The sequence below is a fragment of the Anguilla rostrata genome, chromosome 14, assembly GCF_018555375.3.
Source record: "Anguilla rostrata isolate EN2019 chromosome 14, ASM1855537v3, whole genome shotgun sequence".
Classification (NCBI taxonomy): domain Eukaryota; kingdom Metazoa; phylum Chordata; class Actinopteri; order Anguilliformes; family Anguillidae; genus Anguilla; species Anguilla rostrata.
Window position 1 is genome coordinate 17,449,652 of NC_057946.1, and position 20,621 is coordinate 17,470,272.

General features: G+C 41.7%; 1 protein-coding gene across 6 annotated transcripts in view; it reads left to right on the top strand.

Moving 5' to 3' along the window:
• Positions 1-8,157: 8,157 nt before the first annotated feature.
• Positions 8,158-20,621, top strand: part of rapgef1b (Rap guanine nucleotide exchange factor (GEF) 1b) — a 55,660-nt gene continuing 43,196 nt past the window's right edge. Inside the window, exon 1 of one of the 6 annotated variants that reach the window (XM_064308781.1) lies at positions 8,158-8,446. In XM_064308781.1, the coding sequence (XP_064164851.1) occupies positions 8,419-8,446 (28 nt within the window). In that variant the 5' untranslated portion in view covers positions 8,158-8,418. Of the gene's footprint in view, positions 8,447-9,377; positions 9,870-16,878; positions 17,241-20,621 lie in introns of those variants that run through there. The other 5 variants (XM_064308782.1, XM_064308780.1, XM_064308783.1 and 2 more) reach the window with 5 other exon arrangements.

Here is a 20,621-nt window from a genome sequence, read left to right on the forward strand (position 1 = left end):
TTTTTAAAAGTTTCAGTGAAGGTGGTGACTTGTGGACCTAGACCAGAGATTTCATTCCAGCTAATTCACAGTGGACAAAATATATCTTCAACATAGACATAGACAGACCCCTTAGACACGATGATTCTGCAGTCATCCAAGCCCATTACATTGCAACAAATGAGGGGTGTGACAGTTGAACAAAGCTGCTAAAAGCTCAGTGGGGATGATTAGCTAAGTTTAGAGAATGAACAGCTGGCTGAGAAACAGCCTCGGATTCCAGCCGATCACAGGGCTCTGCGGCGATTGATCCAGCTCATTACGGTGTGTTTTTCAAAGTCTGCCTGCACAAGGCACGGCGAGGCTTGTTTGAAGTCACCACAAGTCTTCAAACCTGCACATGAAACGGCAGTTTGCATCTGATGTCCCCATTACTTCCAGACTGGAGAGGAAACAAACAAGCCCGCTGCGATGAATGGCATAATTATCCCAGGTTTTGGCTAACTCAGATGCCATTTAATTGAGGCAGAGAAATACATGGTTTACAAAACACAAAACTTAAAATGCCAACTGCTATGGATTCAAAACGACTGTGTACCAATTTTCTACAATATGGGAACACCTGATGAAAAAGAGGAAAGGGGCAAAGACACTATGGACAGCAATGTAATTATTTATTTTACGGGAATTCCATTTAATGTTTTATTTCTTTGAATCCTTTTTGCTTGAATACTGGGATAGACCACAATATTTAGAGACAGCCTGTGTGCGCTGAACTGGCTATGAGTTTTCAAGGGTCATGGAGCTACACCCCACCAGCTGGTAAGGGATTTGGAAAGACCCCGGAATAGATTTTTCAAAAAAAAAATTTTAATCTCCATAGAGATTTCACTAAAAGGCCTTCCATGCCCCTCCAATTTACTCAGAGAACTGCTTCTTGTGTTTTTCTTTCCCTGCCCTTCCATAGGACTCTGTCCTCTCTACCTTGCAATGGGCAGTCAAAGTCTGCATGTCATTTCAAGACATTGCCTCTTGGATATTGCTACCTTAACCACACTCTTTCATCTGACCTCCAAACATTAATTTGTAATGATAAATAATAGAATTGGCAAGTGAGCTGAAAATGGAGGAGGCAGAAATGTTTCCATTAAACTGATCAGTGGGGAGCACAGCATCGTCAGGGGGAGCAGCATGCTCTTTCCCCAGCAAGAGAGGGAGACAAAACCCAGAACAGGCAATTAGGGAAGCACAGTGTGGAGCTGCATGGAGAGATTAGGGAACAGGTAACACTGCCAAGAGTTTCTGTGGCAGCGCAACAACTAGGACAGAGATATATAATGTACACAGTCATGAGAAGGGCAAGAAGCAAATCCACATATCAAGAGCCTGCCTGCAAAAAGCAGGGTAACAGCTGTTGAGAGGTGACATCGATTAGGGGGTACTGCCCCACATTACTTTGTTACGACAATCTTCTACTGCCCTATGTCTACACTATCAGTCATTATAAGCCTGACTATAAAGAGCTTTTTTTTTGTTGTTGTTTCCCTTGAATATTTCAATAGGTCGCTCTACAGAAGTGAAGTTCAGTAGGAGAAGGGTCTACTACCTGTTAAGTTCTTGGTTATTCTCTGAACTACGAGAAGGCCTGTGTCTTGAGAATGAAGCAATGTTTTAGGCTCGTAAGAGAGAAACAAGTTTGTCAAATGCATTACTGCAAGTTCAAGCACAGTTTACAATGTCAGGAGCAAAATCTTTTAATCAACCCTATACTTAACGGGCAACCAGTGAAGTGAAGTTAGCACTTGCTAAAAATGCTCATACATCTTTGTTTTAATCCAAATAGATGAGCTGCATTCTGAGCAAGCGAGAGGTTCTTTGGGGTATGGAGCAGCCAGATAAAAGGGTATTGCAGTTGTCTGGCCTTGATGTGAAAAAAGCATGGATCAATTTCTCTGCATCCCTAATGATAGGAAGTGCCTGATGTTCCATAAGTGAAAGAAGGCCACGCTTTCACTTTATACATCAAAAGTAAAATCAGGGTAAAGAGTAACACCAAGGTCTTTTACAGCCAAATATACAACCATCAATACTTAAAGTAAGGTCAGATGATTACTCCTCCTCCCCCTTAGTTTGTTTGGGATGTAAAATCAAGGCTTCAGTTTTATTTGCTGCTCAATCCCTCCAGTGGTGGAAGTTGCACCTAAACACCTCAAATTTTAGAAAAATATTTTCCACATACTTTTCAGCACCCCATCTAGCGCATCTAATATCTAATATATTTCAGATAAAAGCGTCTGCTAAATAAATGTAATGTAATGTAGTGCTCTTGGTTTCTTTGAAACAGAAGCGTTGGGCCTCAGAATCCCAGTTGGCTTTTCTCTGCTTTTTAATGGAAATGGCGGCTTTTTTGTTAAGCCATTAGTATTGCATGTGCAATTCATTGTAGGTAGCGATGCGTGACGGCTAGGCTGTTGTCTGACATGAGTCGACTCCATAGTAATGTTTTGCCAACACCATGATTTTGTCAGTCGGTGCACAGCAATGTGTTTGGCTACACTGGTCCTATCCTGAGCATCCTAATGACCTCTTGTGGCAGTCATGACATTTTTGTGGCATCATCATTAATGCATGTTTCCTGGGGCATTTTGCACCATCTGTTAGACATTCAAGAACACATTAAAATATAGAAAAACATTTCTATGCATCAAAAACATTGTCATATTCCACATGTAGCAATAAAAATACATGCATGATTGAGAAATGCTGAGGAAATTAAAGATGTTAAACATTTTATCATTCATTTGAAAATATATGCTTCAGAAGAAATTATATAATTAATTAGAAGTAATAATTAATTATGAGTATATATACACAGTTGAAAGCAAAGGTATTGGTTGTTTTTCCTCTACTCGCATTTGTATTTCATATGGTTATGAGGCAGAATTCAGAATGCCATTAAATGCCTTTAACGACTTTGTTTAACATATGCTGTATAATATTTTGTGTCGTATCTTTTAGCTTTTAAAGTACACTATTCGAACAAATTTAACTATATACACTGTCTATATACAGTGTGTGTGTGTGTGTGTGTGTGTGTGTGCGTGTTTGTGTGCCTGGATGGTTGTGAATTTGGTTATACTCTCTGGTCCACAGTAAAATATTACCTAAAATATACAGTAATGCTGTTCAGACAAACACTCCTTGTGGCAGTGTTAAGAAGATAGAGCTGGAAGACCATTCTTCTCTAGTTTTAAGCTTCATTTGAAATGCATTTTAATTCAGTTTGCTCTGCTGTAAACTATTAATGTCCTAGCGTTCTACAATTAATGTCCCTGTCTTTCCGAGTGCAAACCACTGGATGGCACTAATGACATACTGCCTTAGATGCACGTCTAACATTTGTTACATTTGAAGCCATGTCAACGATTCTCCAGGATTCTTACAGTACAACTTTTGCAAGTGTATGACATTATAACTCGCTTACGTTATCTGTGAGTTTTAAAAAAAAAACATTTTTTATTAAAAATGATCACTATTGCCAATATTCATGAATGCTTTTATGAACAGAATGCTGATCTCATTAAATTCAAAACACACTGCTATGTCATACCAATGTTATTTATACCAATAGGGAAAAGGAGAGGTTCAGAAAATAGGATCAAATCCAATAGGAAAGCATGCATCTTTAAGTACTGCTAAATCCTCTGTGACACAAATCCAGCCCTTTTAACCAACATACCCATGAGAGATCCTAAATGTGAAAAATTTCCTTTACCAGAAACCAAGTGCAATTCTCACTATAACAGCACCTCCTTACTATTAAACATACCAATCTCTATATATCCATTTTGAAGATAAGTAACATTTATTCACACCTGTTCTGAAATGTATGCAAGAATTCAGTACATAATTATGATGAACCTGAATTATCAAACTAGAAATCTTTATTGAGGTTCCTCAGACAGTAGATGATTTGTTGTAATGCATGTAAAGTGTGCACCGGAAATTACCTCAACTGCACGTATTGATGATGTTTTTTCCTGCTGCAACACGCACACTGCCGCAGATCTCATTGTTTCTTGGGATGTAGCTCTCTGTAATTTATCCATAGCCCCAAGACACATTCCGAAGTCGGAGGCGCTAAACCAGTTTTTTTTTTTACGAAGCAGCTCTTACAGTTCTGACATTTTAGGGTGTGTGGTTGTATGGGTGGAGTCCCTGCCTCCCAGGCACTGAGCAGTTAGTGACAGGTTTTTTCACCTTGTGTTGTAACACATTGTGCTTATAAATAATAAACAAATATTATATTTTATTTATTTTGTGAATATTTCTGCACTGTTCCAGAATGGTTAACAGAGTAAAATGGCATGATACATTAAAACAGCATTTCAACCACAACAAGGACATTAATAACAAGCCAGTGGGCCAGATTTACAGTGAACAGGTTTTAAAAATGTTAAATCAGGTTCAAACTAAACACACAGATAACAATAAAGTGCCTGACCATCCTTCAGAACAATATCATAGTAGATTTACAGTGGACATAGAGTCGCGATCTGTAGAATGATTTAAATGATGCTCAGTATTACTGCAGTTAATACTGGTCTTATTAGATTTTTATCATAATTGCTATTTCTTATTTTGATGTTTTGCGCTCTTTGTGAATATGGGACTGATATTTATTATGTATGACAGTAATTTTATTCCATGAAAAATAAGCCAGAATGAACATTAGCTCCAAATAACATATTGGAAGATGGTATTCTTAAATGGTCACAACAGATCAACCAAAACTGTCTTGAAATGTTATAAAATGAGTGTAGGCTTTTCTTTTCTTTCTATTTAACCAGGCAGGTCACTTAAGAAAAATTCTTATTTTCGAGAACGACCAGATGACCTTAACCTGCATTGCTTCAGTACATATCCAGCTGTTTAATTGGATACATGTAAATGCTGTGTAAAAAGTTGTGTAAGTTGCTCCGGACAAGGGTGTCTGCTAAATGCCTGTAATGTAATGTAAAAGGTAGCAGGATGGAGGGATGCACATATGGGCGTAACAGTCTTCATAATCTAGTAATTATTATTATTATTATTATTATTAGTTATAATTATCATCTTTAAGCTAATTAGTTGCTTTATTTTTATGAATTGTACATCATTGTGAATAGTACATTTTTGTGCCAAGCACTATACATGCACATAAGACAACATCAAAAATATCAATTTATGCAGAGCATAAACATACAAGCAAGCTACAAACTGTAATAAATTATGATTTTTACAAGAATAATGCCATACAGGAAGCATGTGTCTTATTACTTTTAAAACCTGCAACAGTCCCTGTAACTGTCTCTGATATTATTATGAAAATCATTCACTAGCTATGGTGCATAATTTGTGAAGACAAAGTTGTCAAAGTAGTACCCCTCACTGCATTGGACTACTATAAGGGATTTAATAGGTCCAGAGTATGACTTGGTGTCTGGCCACGCAACGCGTTAATTCCCAGTAGAATTTTAAATTGAATCTTAAACTGTATTGGTACTAGAAGCCATTGCTACTGCTTGTAACTACAATTTATCATAAAAAATGATAACTAGTGACACCCAGATGGCAGACCGAGCTACAAAAAGTTACTCTTAAGATGGATCTATACTTGCTGTGAAAACTTTGGCTCGTTTGTACTAAATGACGTGAAATGTTGTGCTTGCATTTCCCCCATATCCTAACCATGCCAGTTCTGACAGTGGTCTGGATTCTTATATGGAAAATCATAATGTTGGCCCCAATGTCACCCTGGAAGAGAGGGTATAGTCAACAAAATACTCCTTGATTGCGTGGTAGTGACTCCTCAGGCAGGCCACTGCTGTCTGTTTGCACCAGATGCATATGTCGTGCTGTACTCCTTTGAAATAACTGTGGTTGTTTGCACTGGGGAATCACATGTTTAACTTTGCATGTCAGCCTCTGTCTCTGTGTCACCAACACCCAGAAGCTGTGGTGGGGTCTACAGTGTTTGCCGAGTGATGAAGTCATTTTTTTTGACACATAATGTCCTCCTGCAATGGCTGCAAGCCAACCATAACTCAAATAATTACACCATCGCAATAAAGCATGTCATTTTATATGAATATAATTTAATATAACTCAAATTCAAACAATACCACAAAATTGATTTTAATCTGAAAGATATTATGAAGATTATTTTGTAGCCCATGTTGTTTCATTTAAAATCTGATCCAGAGTTTCATGAGTTTTCAATATACTACCTAGCTGCTACAGGTGGATAATAATAATAATAATAATAATAATAATAATAGATGCAAGGAGCAATTATAGGGTTCCAAGTGCAAATTGCAAAACAGAGAGAACATTATGGAACACAGACAAGGCAGACAGACAAATAGGCAAAGGTTTTATGAGGATTGGACAGGCAGTTGGCAAGTTAAGCGGTAGGATCATAGTGTGACTGGATTTCCATGTGTGGGATCATAAAAACCATCCTGATTGTACTGGCAGCCTTTTGTTAGCTAACTGCTCATTTCTTGGAGATTGCAGCTTGGGGATAGTGAACAGCCTTGTGTTTCAAAGGGCGAATTATTATCCACTAGGCCTCTCCCCAGTTGTATGTGAAGGAAGGTGGAGGGGGTTATATGGGGAGGAGTGTCATGACAGTCCAAGTTATGTTGAAAGCTTCAGAAAGAATATTACATATATTAGTCCCTTCTATCAATCAATTTAACAATGGCTTTTCATGCATCATCTTCAGAGTCCAGACATAAGGTATTTAGTTTGAAGAAAATTGATTAAAGTGTATTGAAAGTTTCTCATTGTCAATTCGGCTGATTAACTGCAGCTGGACACTTTGGCTTAATGTATGCCCAGGTTTCAATATATCACTAAACTTTTTTGCTTGTGTGCTAATGAACATATGAGAATTTCAAAAATCAGGTTGGTTTTTATCTGTGACCTATGGTTTAGGAGGACAATGCAGTGGGATCACAAACAGTTTTGCTATATCCAGAGTGGGTGAGCTTCAGAATCAGTGGTAGGTGCCAGCGTATGAAATATTTGTCTCACGTAAGCCAACGTCCTGAAGATTGTTACGCATTTTATCCTTTTATATTTTGATTTTGGAAGGTGATTTGATTATAGCATCAACTTTTGTCCAATCATGGTCTTATGAGATTATTATTCTTTACTCTTTTAAATGAAATTATGACATGTAAGTTAAACCATGCATATTAACATATCTACCACTTTTCATGATAATCAAAATAACCGCCAAGGAATAATTCTGACAATTATGTAGTTTGCCATAATAAAAAAAGAAAAGAAAAAAAGAATTTATTAATCGTAACGTAATGGTTTGTGTGATTCAGTTGGTTTATAGCATGTTGTTGTATCTCAGTCTCCTGTAGCTGTATACAAACTTTGATGCAAATTTAACCAATAATAAAAAATCCTTAGCTAAAAAACTGTTTTGCATATAAAACAAAATGGTGGTAAATCATGATGACAGACATGGATAGTCCCAAAGGCAAAGTTGTAGATCTCAAACACTCAAATGTGGGTATTAAATTTGGTATCAGTTTGACTTGTGCTATGAAAGTTATGGACCAATACATTAATTTTTGTGTTGTAACACCACTGTCTGGCCAATATATGTGTGATACATTCACTGAGAAGTAGGGGACCATAGCAGCCCACCTGCTGAATATGGTTGTTCTAGGATTTAGGGTTTCTTTCATGAGCAAAAAAGAAGGAAAGAAAGAATTCCGGGAAAAAAACAATAGGATTCAAGCACAGTGTACTTGGAACTGTAATAACAACAATCGGGTACCTATGTACCCGCTGTTTGGCCCCCTACTGAACATCATCATCATTTGAATTTTGTTTCATTTGGCTTTGTACTTTGTTCCCCATTACAAATAATTAAATACCAACTTAAACTAACTTCAGCGTTAAAGTTGTAATTTAGTATGTCTTGATTTCATTTTTTTAAATAGAATTTGACTTATATTTGAGAGACTGTTCAGGGCCCTGGAAATCGCCTTTGATGAAATATGTCGCCGGAAGGCATTTTAAAAGAAAGTTAAAAAAAAAAAAAAAAAAAAACCTTGCCGAACCCTTCCCTTGACAGGTTTCATTCCAAACACAAGGGGGTGGTATTGTGCGTTACGTTCACACACAGGTCAGGAGTGCTGTTGTGGCCTCATTGAACACTGGGACTTGGAAGCTGAATTACCGATAGCTAGCTAGCTAACTGTAGCTAGCCAATGTGTATGAGAGAATAAACGGATTTTATATATTTGTCGAATTTACTGCTTTCCACCTGTGTTGCATGATAATGCGGGAGTAAAAGAAGAAGTATCAGTATCGGAAAAACAGCGTATATTGGGGGTTTTCTTGTTTTACCAGTCCGTCTCTGTGAACGAAATGTCGGGGAAAATTGAAAGCAAGCAAGGTAAGTACAGCCGGCAACTACAGGCATAATGTGTCGGTGGCGTTGACAGGCCAGTCTGGGGATTTCGTAGGCCCCGTTTTGTGTGTAGCTAGCGGTCTAGTTCAGTTGCTGTAGCAGTGCCGTTTTGCTATCGATCGATATTAGCTAACGTTACCTATTTAAATTGCCCTCTTGAAGTCACAAGATCGAAATGTAGTTGGCTAGGAATTTTACTAATATATAACAGGGGCCCGTGGAGTGTTCTCTCTCACGTTAGTCAAATAGTCTAGCTAGCTGGATATCTAGAATAACGTTAGTCTATTTGCTAACGAGTTGATACTTGTATTTTGCAAGAATGCTTGCTATTCATCTCACGGAAGGTAGTCTAGCTATGTTGCCAGGTTAATGAATGCTTGGTAGCTAGCTAGCCAGTTAGACTAAGACAACCGTTTTCTCTGGTCTAGTTGTTGAAGTTGGTTATTGCACTGGTCCTTGTTTCTTGATGTTTAGTTAGTTAGCTAATTCATGTTTACCGTTAGATAGGTAGTTGGGCAGTATTCTTTTTTCTAATGTTAGGCAACTGCCGTTATTGGTACTAGTGTATTGTGTCTAGCTAACCAGAAATTGAATCGCTACCTAGTTTAACGGTGGCTACTACGCGTTATCAGCTAACTGAGAGGTTGATTGGTTACTATACTGTAATAGTCTACCGAGTAAGATTTTCTTAAGACAGAATCAAGGTGGTTAACATTAGTCTAGCTTGATAAAATTGCTTGCGTTATTTTGGCCAGTAAACATGAACTAACCATTCTCGAAATATCCCTCTGCAATTCGCTGTCTGCATTTCTAATTATAATGCTGACCACCTAAGGTTATTTTGAAACACTCATCTGTTTGCCTGGTTAGTTTAATGGTATTCTAGTTGTTATGGTTCATATTCTTGACTAGAAGTTAACGGCGAACTGTACATCCGTGAGACAAGTTTACGTTAAGTTACTTGACTAGCGTAGCTAACTGTTAGTTATCTAACGTTGTTGAATATCGTCTGCAGATATTTACCGAAATACACTAGACTAGCTGGCCCGAGACGTTACTTAGCTCTGGCTGTCGATAGAATAATATTTACACTCACTGAATAATTTGAGATGCGTAGACGTTTACATCTACAGTTAGTTAGGTAGTCGCTAGCACGCGGACTTGGTGAACGAACAGATTCCTAGTTGTGTGTGCACACAACGTTACCGTGCTGGTTAAGTGAAATGGCTTTACAGGACTCACTCATTTTTGGTTGAGTTTTGAGTACATTAATGACGTTACGTAAAATCCGCTGAAAAGAGAAAAAAATGCTGCAATTATGGAATATTCCTGCTGAATTGCAGATGGTCTAACATTAGGTCAGAGGGGTGCCAATGAAACGGAATGTGGCGAGTTTCAGTAGTATGTGGTAAGCCTATAGCCGAGCACATCAGCACGACTTTAAATGTGTGTGTGTGGTTTTTAAAAAAAATTTAAATGAAGGATAACATTACCTTAAGTATTTTTTTAAAGAAAATACACAGCTGGCTATATGAGTGACAAGAGGGAATTCTGAGTGAAATGGCATTTCCTCACTGTCTTCGTTTGGTGGGTTCGATAAAATTTTGTGTGCTCCGTACCGTTGAGGCTTCTTTAGTGTTTATTCATAAAATAATGGACACTGCATGTGCTACAACAATGATGTGTTTTAGAACAGGTCATTTTTGCTTGCAGAATGTTGTCAGTGTTGGTTTCATATTTGTCTGTACATTTTATTTTTTCATTTTTTCATTTTTTTTGTTGGTTTTTGCTTTGCACACTAAGTTGTTATTCTTTTAAGAATGGAACAGGCCAGTAGAAACAATGCTTCTCTCTACAGTCTTCTGCAAATCATAAACCTTTTCTGGAGAAGGAGATGGGCATCTTGCATTTAAGTGTGCAAATGAAATGTATGGCCCCTGTGAACTGACTAAGACTTCTCAGGAAAAAAACTGAATGTGGCCCTTTGCTGTCTTAAGGAAACCTGAGTTGCTCCAGCACTTCACGTCCCAGCTGTCTCTCCATTCTCCTTGCACTGAGAGTCTCAGACCGCACCAGTGCATTAAGCAGGCATCATGCCTGCGGTGCTCCTTGTCCTTTTTACCATCTCTGATCCCAGTGGTGGTTGTGTTTGGTTTTGGCCTTCCTGCTTCTTGTTTCCTTTTTTGCCTCACAGCTTAATGGTCTTTTGGGATTGACACAGAATTGGAGAACATGCACATGAATGCTTCTCTTCACATCAACCTTATCCCTGTTTAAAGCATCTGATTCCAATTTTAAAGCATCTGATGGCACAGAGAATTTACTCACTGTGGAAATAGCAATTCTGTTGGACATGTTCACTTTGTCTTTTTTTCTGATGGTCTCTGAGGTTCAATGAGACCAATCTGTTAGTTGAAGTCTAGGTCTTTATTATGTGATAAATCGACATTTGCTTTAGTTGAATGTGCTGTACCAAGCTCTGTAGATCAGTACCGTTTATGTCTTTCTGCAGAAATTATCATTCTTTTCAATCTGCCTAATTGCCCATTTTGTCAAATATTTTGGGTTAATGAAGTTCCAGAGCCCAGACCTGCTCGTGATTTATTTGGACGTATCGCCTACTCCCTGCAAGTGTTTGCTTTATTTACCAGTTTAGGAGGGTTGACTCCAGGGTCATTGCTCCCACCGCAGTTCTTTTTCCCCTCAGCATAAGTGACAGTCTGGACACAGGGCTGTTGATGGGCTGAATGGTAAAGTGCAGCGTGTGTCACTTTGACAGAGCCTGCATTGTCTGGGAGTGGGCAATGTGGGATTAGTCGCCATTGTCCAGGTCACGTCCAGCAGCTTTATGCGGCTCTGCTGTTCCCAAAAGCAGAAGTTTTTAGAGCTCATCGGCGTCCAGCAATGCGGAAATTCATTCCTGGCACTTCCTACTGTCTCTGCTACAGTTATATTGAATGAATATAAAACTGTTGTTTTCAATAAGACTGGATCGCTGTGACCCTGTTGGTGAGAACCCCCGAAGACAGTCGTAAATTGCGCTGTGCTTAGCATTGAGCGGGGCCAGTTACCGAGGCTCGTGCGCGTGCCGGGTCACCTGTCAGCTTGTTGTCACTGCCTGCTGCCACATGCACGCATTGATCCTGGAACAGACGCCTCCGGGCGTGTTTTCTATTGTCAGTCTGAACTGTGCAAAATGAGCTGGAACAAGAGGCCGGCTGAGCAGCCCTGGTTTTTATGTGCGGCCTCAGTAACAAGGCAGAACAGATGAGTGTCAGCGCGGCGGCGCGGGAACACCTCGTGCCTGACCTCTTCCTGAAGCAGCCCTCCACGAGAGCGTCTTCAGCACTGAAGTCGTCGGCACTTTTTTCACTTGGAAGGCCGGTCACAAATGCGTGGCAGGTGGCCCCTTGAGAAATGTCACTGTTGAGCATTCCTTGAGAACACCCCCCCCCCCCCCCCAGACTAGATGTGTCCAGACATGAGGGGCTGTTTAGGATAACTTGTTCAGCTTCAGTGCGGAATCTCACTGCACAGCGAGAGAGAGGAAGATGTTCGTGTTAATGCCTGACAAGCAGTTTAATGATATTCATTCATTCAGTGAATGTAGTTGCAAAAAGGGATGATTTAATTTGCCTTTCAGAGCTAAGCAAATATATGAACAGTTTGTTTCATATGTGTCACATTGCTAAAATTTGAAAGAGCAAGGCTGTTGCTGAATATCTTGATATTTGGTTAACCTTCAATGTCCTGTACTGTGTTGACTTGTATCGGTGTGACTCAGTGGTTCTGCTTCTCCATCCCCTAAAATCATGAACAGTATTATACTGTTGAATTGTCAGTATTGTTGAATATATTGATGAATTTAGATATGTTTTTGGGGGAGGGTTATTACTTGCATGAGGGGCTCATTCCTTTATGTGCATTCACCTTGTGAGTTTGCAGAGGCATGTATTTTCAGTTATGCAGCTACTAAAGAAGAACTGTTGCTAAATTCACCAAGGCAAGATGATGTGAAATAGGTCTGAAGTAGCAAACTCAATGTTCTTTGTTTGAGATTAACTGGATGACCCTTATTTCACTGGGTTTGAAATGAAAAATGTTTCTTATCATTCAAAATAATGGAGTCTCAGTTGATAACATTAGTGCCTGCTGGAGTATGCACAGGGGACGTTTAAAAATGTCAGATTTAGGTTTGATTGACAGAGGCGGGCTGCAGATGCTGGCCCTTCCCTCTGACCTGGCGCTCAGTTTGCTGCGTGGTGGACGGCGCTAATCCTGGGGTCCGGACTGAGCGTGCAGTGGAGCGAGCCCTTGTGTCTAAGTGCACCACCGCTCATGTTTACATTGACGTCACTCACTGGTTAACAAGTCTCTTATCGAGGCAGGCACTGTGTTCTGTTGTCACTGCGGGCTTAGACAGGGAAACTTGTCATCAGCATGTACCGCTTTGTCACCTGTATAAAATTTGAACGGGTTGTTCCCTCTTTCCGGTGGGGAATGTGCCAATGTGGACCCCCCCCCCCCCCCCACCACCTAAGTCTCTTTCTTTCCGCTAAAGTGGCCCACATGGGATGCATTGGGAGTGGTTCAGCAGGAATACACGCAAGTCTTCTGGTGTCACCCGAAAAGGAACAAAACCAGGAAGTGAAGCCAACTTCCCAAGGCTTCCCCTGTACAGTAGGAATATTGACTGTAGAAGTGGAAAAGGCCTGCCAGGCCCATCACTGGAGGACCCAGAAAAAAGGGCTGGATTCACAAGGAAGCCAGCGGGTACCTGAGCGCAGTGTATGTAAAAGCTGTCTGCTCAGAGTCAGTAGAGAGAGACGGGAGAGACGAGACAGAAGCTGAGATGCTGAGAGACCTAATGCAGATGTGGGGGGCGGAAATGGGAGACAGTAAGTCCGTGAATCTGCTCTGAGGCTGTGCAGAGAGGAGGACGTGATGGGAGAGGCACAGAAAGAAGCTGTGGAGTGAACTGAGTTGACTTATGTACACATTGAAAAGCTGATGCTTCTACTTTAAGCACATTTGACATTGAAAAAGTGTTCATTATTACCTAAATTTCCATTGAGATTTAAAGATAGTAATAATTGAAAATATGGGCCAAAGCCAGTTAAATAAATGACACTGAAGCATCATGTTATAAGGTTTCTGAAATCAGTGGGTGAGTCACCTTGTGACATTTCTGCTTTTCCAGTGACTAATAGCTGGAATAGAGCACAATACAAATACCATATCAGCGTATGCAAAACGCAAGATGGTATGCCAAGAAAGGGCAATACTTATTCATTGCTCACTTTGGTGTTCCAGAAACTTTTATTTGAATCAACACCTTTGATGCTGTTTGAAATAAAAGGAGGAAAAATGAGGATCATTATTGTGGCTGTGTAACTGTAGAGTAGGTGAGTTCTGTACCACAGCAGTTGAATTTAATGCCTGACCTTGTCTCTCTGAAAAGACCGTACTGCAGAACTGGAGCCGCTCAGTAAATATGCAGGAATCAAACTGAAGGAATATGATAGCCCTTCTCCAAGTGTCTCAGGAGGTAGGCTATATGATTTATCAGACCTCCAGTCCTTTTGTCCTTTCCTTTCCTGTTCTTTTTTTGTGTTATTTTATTTTTGTTCTCTTTCTCCTTGTATACTCTTTTGATTGTGAAGTCTAGATGAAGCCTACATATGGTAAATACTCGGATATGACACGTAGTGTGTAAATCTCTGCCAGAAGATCTGTGATCTGTGCACTGGGCAGGAGCTGGTTGGTTGGTAAACAGGTGAGGCCTGTTTGGATATTAACTTTAATTATAAATGTGTTCCAGCCACCAGTGTCATTAGTTCCCTCTTGCAGTAGTGATGCATAGACCAGGGGAAGTTGTCAGTGCTATATCTGCATTGCTTTCTGTTTTTCACTTTCTGTAGTTGTAAAAGAATGGAAATGGAAAAGTTTCTGGTGTCAGACCCTGGGGTTTTTTTTTTTACATTCTCCAAACACAAAAAAGTACAGATACTCAAGGTAAACTGGTGTAAATGTAGCATTGCTGTTACTACCTCACATGTAGAGTCATCACATCTCTTTAATTTCAGATGATGTAGCCTAATCTGCAGAAAATTAGGAATAGTGGAAAATAACCTCCGAAGAATCAGGGCTTTGTTTTGTTGCTGGGATACCTGCCATGCCTACAACAATCCTGCGCATGCACGTCTACGTAAGCCGCATTTTCTGTTGTGTAAATAGATTGGAAAGGTTGCTCAAGCAGTCCTAATGAACATGTAAATCCATTTCCCCATTGCTTCACAATGCTAAATCCATCGTAGGATCCCAGTGCTGGTGCAAAGGAGCTATATTTAGTGCCCGTTTCCCCCCCTCTGTCTGGAGTCATTCCGTGCAGCGGCCTGAGTGAAGCGATGCCATCTGTTGCTTATTTTAGCGCCCGGTTCTCAGCTGTGCAGGGGGAAGTTTGCCCTGTGCACTTTGGGTATGAGAAAAGCAGAGGTGTGTGCCATACAAACACAATCAACGTGACGCAGAGTCTTCGTCCCACGTCTGACCTTTTATCCAGTCTACACATTTCCTTTCTTACAGCTCTTCATTTTTTTTTTTGGTTTTTTAATGTGTGATGCAAGACGGGGCCACGCTTTGTGAAATTCTGTGCAGACGGGAAATAATGTGTAGAATACTCATTGTGTTCCATGGTGACCTGGGAGCTCTCTTCCAGTGGAGCATTACCTCACACTTAAAGTATCCAGAGCGCACTCCAGCCATTTTTTCATTCTCTCCTTTTCCTTTCCGTTTAAAGCCGTGCTGCTAGCGGGCTGCGTTTTGAAATGAAGCGCAGCAGTCGGAAGACGCCGCTGGCTGGAGGCCGTTCCCCCAGCATAACGCCAGCAGTCAGGGATGCTGCAACAAGTAGAAAAAAACAATGAATCTTTTTTTGTGTTTCTTAATCCTTCATTAAGCACAGACCAGACAGCCGTACTGGGGCTGGGGGATTGGGTTTCTCAGCTACAGTGCCATTCTGCATTAAAATATGCTCAGATACCTGACAGTAAGACTCAAGGGCAGACAGGGTCACAAGTTTTTAAAAAAAATTTTTAAAGACTGCTTTCAGGATAATAGGGAATGTCTACATCCATCAATCATAGTTCACTTTCATAGGGCCTAGTTTGTAAGAGGAGATAATGAGTAGTTATATTTTTATGCATCAAAATTGGGAGGGGGGGGGGAAGGGGATCTGACTGGTCCTTTTTATGTCTTTCCAGGTAACAAAGGTAATTTATTTTGAAATAAAGTAAAACTAAAATAATAAAAGAAAGCTGTCAGGACAATCTTAATTATGACCTGGGAACATTGGGCTACACGTACAGTGAAAATCTTAATAGGTTGAGAGGTGCATCTGAAACCAGAGTACAGGTCTTCTGTATCCAAGAAAAAAAGCTAGCAGCAGCTGACAGAATGAAACACAGCTGTTCTCTGTGTTAGGCATTAAAGGCACACGCAGTGCAGAAATGATCAAATTTTGAAGCTAATGTAGCGTAGCCGATGACTTTTGGTTATGCATTGGCAAGCGGCGCAGGGCGGTGGATGGAAAAGCGCACCGCTACATGTGGAAAAGTAGGTATCTGCACCATCGCTCGGCTTTGAGTCTCTCTCCTCCACACCCTAAATGATGACGCCGCCGCAGTTTTCATGCGCTCAGCATCTGCTGGTCTTCGGTGATTGGTGGGTGTGTGCGCACTAGCAGAGAACCGCCAGTGCCAATCCATCGCTGGCCGTCACGCTCCCAATGAAAGCCTGGATGCTCCGCTGCGCTGTAATTTGAGGTTTAGTGGAAATGAGCAAGTAGCTTTCGCTGGAATGCGAAACATGTTTTGCTCGCTAAGACATTTTGAAAGGTGCTGTAATTAAAATTTTCTTAAACGCTGGATGTAGGCGGGGACACGCAAGAAGCTGGAGAGTTCTGGGAAGGTTTTGCCCATACAAGAAAACCAACCGAAGGGACAGTTTGAGCTCCGACCGTCTGACTCCCAGAGCCTTGCAGATGGAGCTGAGAGGGAGACTGTGGCGAGCGGGTGGCTTTTCCAGGTAGCAGCAGGCATGGCCAGCCACGCCTCTGACTCACTCTACAGGGAAGACTACCACTAATTACAGCTGCCTGCCTGATCCTCCTGTTTTTTGTAGGGTTCTTCATTTCTTTGTCTGTCTGAGGACATGGCGAATGCCAGCAACAATGTGCTCTTGAGAATGCTTTGGATACAGAGAGCCCTGCTTCTTATTGGACCTGCAGTTTGCCTAGACACTGCTGCCTGATCGATAGTTCTCTGGACGTCATTCGAAAGGCCTACTATTGACAAGATAACTGAGTAATTGTTGTGGCTGGTTGGGAATTCTCAGTGGCTTTTGCACAATGCGCAGAGCTTGCCAGAACTCCTGAGAAAACTGCCAATCTCAAGAGCTGTAAATCTTCTCTTTTCCTGGACTATTTCATACATTCCTTTTTTAGTATCTTCCCTTTAGTATTGTTGTGAGTCAGACTGAATGACAGGGGATCATGGGGCACTGGGTGAGTAACCGGACTGAAGCTGCCGTTCAGTAGCCCTGACCCTGCGCTTGTGACAGATGACCATGATACTGATGACTCTAGGAGGGGAGAAGCAGAGTTTTGACTGGGTATAACTTTTGTTGGACAAGGTCTGAATGGGAAATATAACCTGGAGGAGCCAGCAGGCATGTGGGGAAACAGACCTCTCATTACAGGGAGAGCCAGAGGAGGATGCAGGTAAGGTCACCCAAGGCCAGGAATACATGTAGATCGTAGAGAGATCTACCCATCTGCGGTTTGCTCTGCTAGAGTACTCTCTTACACTTTTTACCACTGCAGTGTTGGTTTATGGTGTAAAACCACAAAAAACTCATATTCAGAGCATTGAGTTGTTACATTGCTGCACATGGTGAGAAACAAAGGTCTCTGTTCGAAGAGAAACACCCCTCAAAGAAGTTCTCATTTTATTTCAAGTTAAAGAAACCCAAAATGACAAAATAAGACTTTGTAATGTGGCTTTTATGAAAGTGCTCATTTTTTCATGTTGTAGCCCAGGGTGGAACCAGCTAGTGGAGGAAGTGAAGTGGCAGTTGGCCAGTATCCTTCACAGAAAGCTGCTGTGTTGAACTTTATGAGGCAACTAAAGCTTTCTTTCAGAGAGGTCCATAGATTTTCTTATGAAGTCTGTCGACCATGCTGTTATCCGTGAGATTGGAGTTGGATTCTGTAGATCTGCGCATTGTGGCAGGGATTGCACACTTTGTTTACTTTGTTGTCCTTCAGAATCCCCATCTGGTGCTAGTGTTTGGATGATATACAGTCTGTCAAGCACACGTTTGCCTCAAGAAGAATTTTCTGTCAATTGGGAGGCTTATTCTGAGATGTTTTTGGGGTTTTGAGTTTATGTCACTTTGGAGAAAAGAGCCGGCCGCCCTTCCAAAAAAAATAAAAAATAGGCTACCCCTGACAGGAACAAATCAGTGTGCAGACTTTTTTTGGAATGGTGAAACTCGTTTAGAAATTCAATATTTTGTTCCCAGCACTTCACAGCATCACAACTCTTGCCTCATACATTGGTCAATTCCTCCAGTGTATTATTGTCTCACAGTTTAATTGAATGGGGGCTATTTTGTTCAATAGTTCGACAGGAAAACATAGTATAGAACAATATGAACAATAGAGGCAATACAAAAAAAGCGATTTCCCCCCCCCCCCCCCATTTTTTGAATCTCCACTTAGCCCAGGGAGGGTTTTTCCTCAGCTTTAGTTGTGTTGTGTTTGTAACAGTTACAGAGTGTAGCTCCTTAATTACAGTGCTGACTCTGTAATTGCGTAATTGCTAATTATGGTGTGGTAATTCTTTTTTTCTTTTTTCAAAACAAGAACCCAAAGGGAGCCAATGAATTTCTGAGTGCATAACCTCTCTGGTCATAAAGACCATTTAGGAACAAAGTTCTTTGTCAGAATTTCTAACATTTCGCGTCAGTATAGCACATACCAGGGTGTGAGGTTTAGCAGTGATTTAGACCGCCTGTGCGATTGTATTATTCAGGAAATCCATTATTCACTCAGCACAGGCTAATGCTGGGTGACTCTTAACTAGTTTAATTTTATATGTTAACTGCATGTACAGCTGTGCCTCAGACTAGGAAACTGAGAATATGGTTTGTTTGGAAATGCATGCCCACAGGCACTCTGACCGCCTTACCACAGCACTAGTTCTGCTGTAGTTTTTCCATCTGTCCATCTGAACCATGCTATGCACAGTGTGCAGACCGTCCACCGAAAGAAGAAGTTCACAAATAGACTGGCTAGAAGTACAGAACTGTCAAAACAGCACAATTTGGAACCGTAGACTTCCTGAGCACGCTGCTTTTTTAAGGCATTGGAAATGCATCCCTCAGTGTTTTGTGTCTGCACAGTGATGCAGACAGATTAGCCTACATGTAGCGGTTGCATGCATCGTGTCAAGGAGCAGGAAGTTTACAAAGGCAAACGCAACCCGATCTGCTTAAATCAGGTGTGCCTTCAGTTTATCTTAAACATGGTTCTTTTTTTCCCTTTGTCATGGCGTCCGTGCCTTCCGTCAGTGCGTGAAATCACTTGGGCGTCGTTCTGTCCTGGTGGTGAGCGCGACAGATTTCGCCACGGCTGTCACGCCCCCCTTCTTCCGCTTTCAGCCTCAGCAGTCAGATGCCTCTCGGTCGGGGAGCAGGAAGGGCCAGAGTCTCGATGCATCATCTCGTGTGACCTACTTCTGGGGCTGCACTCTTGACTGCACAAGCACCGCAAGGCTGATTTCTCCATTGGGAGCTGGAAAATAATGACGGGGCCCTCGTTTGAAGATTCTGCTGCCTGTCTACCTGCCATGTGAAGGGATTGCTCCCCACGGCCACCCCTTTGTCCATTCCCCTCCATCGCAGCACAGGGGTTCACTGTAGCCCGCTTGCTGAATGCCCCCAGCTGGCTCAGGGGGGTTTTCTCTGGAGAGAGGGCTCCATTTGGGGTGGACAGTAACATTATGCACAGTGATGCATTATAGGTCTTTTCACAAAGCCGGTCTCAGAATGCAGTTTGGTGAGCTCTGCTTCCACACAGACTGCCATGTTCTAAGCATGCCCATCCATGTCTATGACAGGTAGAGAAAAGGCAAATGCAATTTTTGCGTTCAGGATGTTTGTCAATATTTGAAAATGAAAGTGAAATAAAAACAAATGTAGCAGAGGCCTTTCTCATTGATCTGTCAAAAAAAAAAAGGTTACATGAACATGAAATGTCAGATAGCTTCCATAAGAGTAACTGAAGAGTGACTTTTGCATTTTGAAGTCCTCCTCCCTAGTAGAGTCAACCTGTTTGGAATCCTTCTTGCCCCACAGTGAATTCACATCTTTGGATTGCAACTGCTCAATTTCAGTTTTTGTGTATGTTATGGATGGTTTAGCTGGTTTGTGAGTACACAAAGAGTATTTTGGGTATTTACAGAAATCTCTGATGACCTGCTTGATTTACCGTGGCTGTTATTTGGGCATCAGGGGGTTTGTGGTCTGAAGCAAGAAAATGCACTGAAAGTAGGCCTTACTCCAAAGCAGCTTGCGCAGTTTAGCCTCCAGAGGTTGTATGTGTGTATGTTACCCAATTATGCTTTGAAGATTTATGTTTAATCTTATTTCCAGTTGTAACTGGTGCATGCAGCCAGAGGTCAGTTAAAGGTGAGATGTTGTTTTACTCCCCCACCCCCCCTTCAACCCACTGCCCAGCTTTGCTTGTCATCAAGCCAGGAGCAGAAAAAGCCAGAGTCCCACCTGGCGGAGCTGGGGAGGCCCAGCCGGGCCCCCTTCCCCCCTCTCTGCCTGCCTCAGGACTGGGTAGAGGATGGGAGGGACAGGAGGGAACAGGAAGCAGTGGCACTGACCTCTCGCTGTTAGGGGGAAGGAACGGGAGGGGCGCGGCGCGCAGGCGGAGGGGGCCCACCGAAGGAAGGGCGGAGGGGTCACGGCTCCACACCGCCACCCCAGTCAGGCGGGAGAGCCTGGAAATACGACATGGCAACAGCTGAAGGGGCAGCTTCAAGGAAAGGACGTCAGCGTGGTGGCTGGGATCCCTGGGGGAATGGAGGTC